Source organism: Nannospalax galili, unplaced genomic scaffold (genome assembly GCF_000622305.1).
Source record: "Nannospalax galili isolate Female #2095 unplaced genomic scaffold, S.galili_v1.0 scaffold668, whole genome shotgun sequence".
Classification (NCBI taxonomy): domain Eukaryota; kingdom Metazoa; phylum Chordata; class Mammalia; order Rodentia; family Spalacidae; genus Nannospalax; species Nannospalax galili.
The window spans coordinates 1,130,503-1,136,891 of NW_008358090.1; the positions used below are offsets into that span (position 1 = coordinate 1,130,503).

Genomic DNA, 6,389 nt, shown 5'->3' on the forward strand with positions numbered 1-6,389 from the left:
TTGGTCCCGGCTGGGGGGAGGGCTGTTGGAAACGCTATATAAAGAGCTGAAGCGTGTAATAGAGAGGACTGACGGACAACAGCAACAACGAGACAGCATCATAGTGAGAGAGAATGAGAGAGAATGAAGTGAGAGAGAATGAATGAAGTGAGAGAGATAGAACAATGAGACAGCATCATAGTGGGTGAGATAATGAAGAGAATATGAGAGAATAAAGGAAGAGAAACAGAAGCTTGAACCTCACCTTGGTGTCTGTGTCATCTTTCCTGGACTCTGCTGGACAGAGTCCCGGCTCGCGACATAAGAATATAACTTTTTCGGGCTGGAGAGATGGCTCAGTGGTTAAGAACGCTGGTTGTTCTTGCAGAAGACCCAGGTTCGAATCCCAGCACCCACATGGCAGCTAAAAACTGTCTATAACTCCAGTCCTAGGGGATCCGACAGCCTCTTCTGACCTCTGCAGGCATTGCACGACATGGGTGCACTTACCTACATGAAGGCAATACACACACATAATTTTTTTTAATTTATAAAAAAAGAGCCAGATGTGGTGGCATACGCCTTTAATCCCAGCACTCAGGAGGCAGAGACAGGCGGATCTCTGAGTTCAAGGCCAGCCTGGTCTACATAGTGAGTTCCAGGACAGCTGGGGCTACAGGGAGACCCTGTCTCAAAAAGACCAAAAAAATTATAAATAAAAGAATATAACTTTTTATTTCTCACTGCCTCCCCTGGTGTTATAGCTTTATATCCAATGAAACCCTTCTCTCCAGTAGTCTTTTTGAGACAGGGTCTCCCTGTAGACCCAGTTGGCCTGGAACTCTCTATGTAGACCAGGTTGGCCTCAAACTCACAAAGATTTGCCAGTTTCTGCTTCCCAAGTGCTGGATTAAAAGTGTACACCACCACACCTGGCTTTTCCAGTGGTGGTGTACTTCTTGCCTACTTTCTGTAACGTGGGCTGAGGTGGCATTATGGAGAAAGAAGCTCAGAGCCAGCAGTGGGGTAATGGCGGTGACAGTTGAGCAGCTGGCAGCCAGCTGTGTGATACCTGCAAGAAGCAGTAGTTGAGATTGCAAGAGAGGGTAGAGAGCTGAGATTGAGGAAGGATAAATGATTAGCCAGAGAAGAGAAACTGTAGGCTTTGAAGACAGAAGTGTTCTAGAGAGCTGTCAAGTCTTTTCAGCCAAGTCTCAACCCTAGACCAAGAATTGTTAACACTGGCTGACATTAAGACCTAAGAAAGAGATGGCTCAGCAAGTAAAACCACTGGTTGCTCTTGCAGAGGACCCAGGTTTGGTTCCTAGCTAGCAACTGTCCATAACTCCAGTTCCAAAGGATACCCTCTTCTGCCTTCTGCAGCATTGCACGACATAGGTGCACTTATGTACATGCAGGCAAAACACTCAAAGTAAGAAGAAGTAAAAAAAATTGAAAATATAGCTAAGAAGCTGGGTATGGTGGCACATGCCTTTATTCTCTCTCAGCACTTGGGAGGCAGAGGCAGGCAGATCTCTGTGAGCTCAAGGCTAGCCTGGTCTACATAGTGAGTTGCAGGCCAGCTGGAGCTACAGGGATACCCTGTCTCAAAAAGACCCCCGCCACACCAAATAAAGCTAAGAAACACTTTCTAGGCCTACACAATGAATGAAATGCCTACTGCCATCAAGGGCTGAGGAATCCCTACATCTAGGCCTGCCAGTTTTACCAGCAACAGGCAATGGCTGAGGAATCCTTACCTCTTAAACCTACACAAGACACTGAATACTTTTAGAACTAAGGGACCTAATACCTCCAGGCCCCTAGCACTAGGAGGTGCCACCTGCTGCCTCTCCCTCCACACATGGCAGGAAATGAAAACTGCCAAAGACTAGCAGCACTTAAAGAGCCTCTTGTCTACCCACAGTTCCTATCTGGGTAGAGCAAAAGGACCCCAGCCAGCTGATTGGCAATGCTTCCTTGGGTGGTGGGAACAGAACTCAGATCCTCTGCAAAGGCTCAGGCACTCTTACCAGTGAGAAATCTTTCCATCCCCCAGTATGTACTATTTATGTTTTAATTTATTTTTTATGAGTGTTTTCCCTGCATAGATGTAAGTACATCACATGTGTGCAATGCCAGCAGAGCCCAGAAGAGGGTATTGGATCCCCTGGACAGTTGTTAGCCATAGTGTGGGTGCTGGGAACTGAACACTAGTCCTCTCCGAGAGCAGTCAGTGCTCTTAACTGCTGAGACGTCTCTCCAGCACCCACAGTATGTACTCTGAACTGTTCAGCCGCTAGCGCAGCTTTAGTTTCTCCAGTTCTTGTTCAGGAAGGGTACTTGCTTGATGTTCGTTGAATGAGTATGTGTTGGCCAGTTTTCCCTCCCCATTTACTTCTGCTGTAATGTTGCTGCCTTAGCGGATCTTCCTGGCTCAGGGTGGTCAAGAAGTTCTGCCACTACAGAATGTTTCATAGTGCAATGTTCATAAGGGCAGCCAGGGCTACAAGGAGGTTACTCCGCCAGTGACACTTTATTTCCGGCAGTTTAAACACGTGGTTTGTGGGTTTGCATGCCACAATAGCCCTTGTGTACCCATCACAGGCGCCAGCATCACAGCTTATCTGTCTCTGTTGCGTAGCTTCCTTTGGATCGGTGTCGCCCTCGAGAAGCCGAGGGAGCTGCCTAGTCACTACTCCAACGTCGATGGTAGGGTTTGGGAGATCGCTGGACAAAGACTAAGGAGGCGGGGGATGGTCCTAGGGAAGGGAACAGCCAAGAGAAAAGCAGACCACGCCCACTCAGGGCCTCAGTCCACGCCCACACCAACCCCCCCAAACACTGCGCCGCAACAGCACTCAGGCCACGCCCCCACCCCTTCCCGCGCAGGCGCTTGTTGTGCAGCCTCAAACGCACCGCAGATTCGTCCCGTGCTGCCGTCCGGGACCAGCCTCAGAAACTCTAAATATTTGTGCCAGTTCCACGTGAATCCTAGGACTCGAACTCACGTAGCGGATGAGCCTGAACTGACGCGCAGTCCCGACGCCGTGGCGAATCGGCGGCGCGCGGCAGCGGGCACGCGGCTGCGGCTCCGGCTCCCTAGCGTAGTGGTGGGAGGAGCCTCGACGAGGTGCGTAGTCTGGTCGGGTCCTGCGTGCTATAGGGTTTGCAGTGGTCACGGCCTCGAAGGTAGGCTCTGGTGTTCGAGGGGCTGGGTGCCCCTGGGGCAGCAGACGCTGGGTTTGGGGTACCCATTTACTCAGTACTCTCCAGCTGCACGGAGGAGGCTGTCCCGGGAGCACACGCCTGTGTCCCGGGAGAAGCCCTGCTCCGCCTAACGGGCACGGTGCGGGACTGAAGCCCTGTCAGACCCCGGGGGAAGCAGGGTACCGGGAGAAGAAGGCTAGGACAGAGAGGGTGAGAGCCTGGGAGGCGTCAGAGGAGAGCTGGTGGGGTTTCTGAGATTTGGAGCAGTCCCTCCTCCCTTGGCTGAGTCTCGGGTGCTACGGGGAGAATTCTTGACCCTCACGTGCTTTTCTGGACCCCTTCAGCCCTATTCTTTCTACAGGATGTACCCATCGCAGTCTGCTGTCCGACTCACTGTCCAGGAAGCCGTTCACATTCTTAAATCCTCAGAGGACGCTGGCCACCTTCTCTCCACCCTGGGGGCCCTGAAGCCCTATCTTGGTGGCGCTGAGGGCACTGCTTTTCCTGGGGGGAAGGAGGAGTTTGCCACCGTTCATTTCTCAGCCTTTCTCAGATGTCTGGTGAGCAAGCTGAGCCCCAGTTGGCTGGAGCTGTCTCCCGGTGGCGAGCTGGAGCAGCTCTGGGAGAGCTTCTTCCTGGAGGGTCCTGCAGACCAAGCCTTCTTAGTGCTGATGGAAGCCATTGAGGGCACTGCTGGGTGAGCAGCACATGAGCAACAGGGCCTCTTAAGTTCTGAGAAGTGGTCCAACACTTGAAACTGTATGGCTATATCCAGTTCTGCAAGGTGGGGCCTGCCACATCTTAGCCAGGCTCTTGCTCTCTCTTGTTGGAGGCTTGGAGGATGGGAAAGGACCACATCACAGACAGCAGGAGCAAATCAGCTCTTCACAGAGCCTCCAATGACCCCAGCTGACACCAGCAAAGCACTTGGCCACCTGCTGTCCTTTTCTAGACTTTCCCTTTTTACTATGGCACTCTTGAGGACCACCTCAGGACTTTTCAGGTTTTTAAGGGAAGCACAGCCTAGCTGCCATGTGGCCACCATGAACTCCCAATTCTCAGGTTCCACATCAGATCAAGTGGCATAAACTCCCAACTCTCAGGTTCCACATCAGATCAGTCCTTGGGAGGATATAGTGGCTTTAAGAAGCTAGGTTTGCCAGGTGTGATGGTGCACACCTGTAGTCCCAGCACTTGGGAGGCAGAGGTAGGCAGGTTGCTGTGAGCTCAAGGCCAGCCTGGTCTACATAGTAAGTTCCAGGACAGCTGGGGCTACAGGGAGACCCTGCTTCAAAAAGACAGAAAAAAAAAAAGAAGCTAGGTTTTTGCTGAGCATGATGGCACATGCCTTTATTCCCAGGCAGAGGCAGGTGGATCTCTGAGGTCTAGGCCCGCCTGGGCTGCATTAGTGAGACCCTGTTTAAACAATCAAACAAAAACAAAGAAGCTAGGTTTTTAGAAGTTGTTGTGGTGCAAAACAAGCACAGTGTGGAGTAGGGGAAGAGGTGGTGGTATCCGTCTGTACAGGACCCAAGTAGTTCTCCCACTAGTAACTGGTTATTCAGTGAAACTTTTTTTCAGCTGATTTAGAATGTAAATGCTTGTGAAGTTGTTGGGACTGATTCGTGTGTGTGTGTGTGTGTGTGTGTGTGTGTGTGTGTGTGTGTATGTGTGTGTTTGTTTATGGAGGCCAGAGGCCAACCATGGATGTCATTCCTCAGGATGTGTGTTCATGTTGGCTTTTTTTTCCCTTTTCTTTTCTCATGTGTGGTGTGATATGCGTGCGTGTGTGTGTGTGTGTGTGTGTGTGTGTGTGTGTGTGTATGTATGTATGGAAGTACAAGGTTGATGTCAGGAGTCATCCTTGATCACTCTTCTACCTTAGTCACTGAGGCAGGGTCTCATTGAAACCCAAAGTTTAATGATCTAGTCTAGTCTCCCTGGCCAGCTTGCTCTGGGGATCTCCTGTCTCTGCCTTTTGAGGCTGGAATTACAGGCCACTACCACAGCCACTTAGGTCCTAGGGATCCAAACTCTGGTCTTCACAATGAGCCATCTCTCTAACCTCGAAAACCTTTTTTAAGATTTATTTAATTTTTCAATCTTTTAAAATTTATTTTTTTAGAATATGAGCCATCTCCCTAACCTCAAAAACCTTTTTTATTTAAAATTAATTTTTCAATCTTTTAAAATTTATTTTTTTTAGAATATTTATTATTTTTATTTTATTTGGTACCTTCATGTATTTAAGTGCACCCATGTCATGCAGTGCCCATGGAGGTCAGAAGAGAGCATCAGATCTCCTCAAACTGGTGTTACAGATGGTTGTTAGTCACCATGTGGATGCTGGGAACCAAACCCAGGTCCTTTGCAAGAGCAGCAGCTAGTATTCTTGAGCCATCTCTCCAGCCTCAAAACTTTTTTTTTTTTGTCTTTTTCTTTTTGAGATAGGGTCTTTTTGTAGCCCCAGCTGTCCTGGAAGTCACTATGTAGACCAGGCTGGCCTTGAACTCACAAAGATCCTCCTGCCTCTGCCTCCCAAGTGCTGGGATTAAAGGTGTGTACCACCATGCCCAGCAAAATGTATTTATTTTTGACAGGGACTCATCATGTAGCTCTGACTGGCTGTAACTTGCTATATAGACCAGCCTTGCCTCAAAATCACAGGGATCCACTTGCCTCTATCTCCCAATTGCTGAGATTAAAGGTATATACCACTACACCCAACCTTTATTTTTAAATTATGTGTCTGTTGGTATGTGTGCATGTGGATATAGGTGCCCATATAGGCTAGAAGTGTTTGTACCCTGGACCTGTAGTTAAAGGTGGTTGTGAGCCACCTAACATGGGTGCTGGGAATTGAACTCCAGTCCTTTGCAAGAGCAGTAGGCACTTTTAACTACTGAGCTATCTCTCTAGCCCCAAATATCCTTGTTTTATTAGGGTCTCCCTTTAGCCTGGAGCTTGCCAATTAGGCTAGGTGTCTGGCCAGCAAACCTCAGGGATCCAGCTGTCTGTCTCTCCAGTGCTGGAATTACAAGCACTTATTACCTCACTTGGCTTTTTTTTTTTTTTTTTAATCGTTTTTTTTGGGACAGTGTCTCCTTGTAGCCCCACCTGTCTTGGAACTCACTGTGTAGACCAGGCTGGCGCCGAACTCACAAAGATCCGCCTGCCTCTGCCTCCCAAGTGCTGGGATT

The 6,389-nt window shown here is 49.3% G+C and overlaps 1 protein-coding gene across 4 annotated transcripts in view; it reads left to right on the forward strand.

Moving 5' to 3' along the window:
- The first annotated feature begins 2,894 nt into the window (after window positions 1–2,894).
- The window catches only part of Telo2 (telomere maintenance 2), a 22,391-nt gene continuing 18,896 nt past the window's right edge, over window positions 2,895–6,389 (forward strand). The window contains exons 1-2 of one of the 4 annotated variants that reach the window (XM_029557766.1): window positions 2,895–3,171; window positions 3,551–3,886. In XM_029557766.1, the coding sequence (XP_029413626.1) occupies window positions 3,552–3,886 (335 nt within the window). In that variant the 5' untranslated portion in view covers window positions 2,895–3,171; window position 3,551. Of the gene's footprint in view, window positions 3,172–3,533; window positions 3,887–6,389 lie in introns of all 4 variants that reach the window. The other 3 variants (XM_008856183.3, XM_008856182.3, XM_008856187.3) reach the window with 3 other exon arrangements.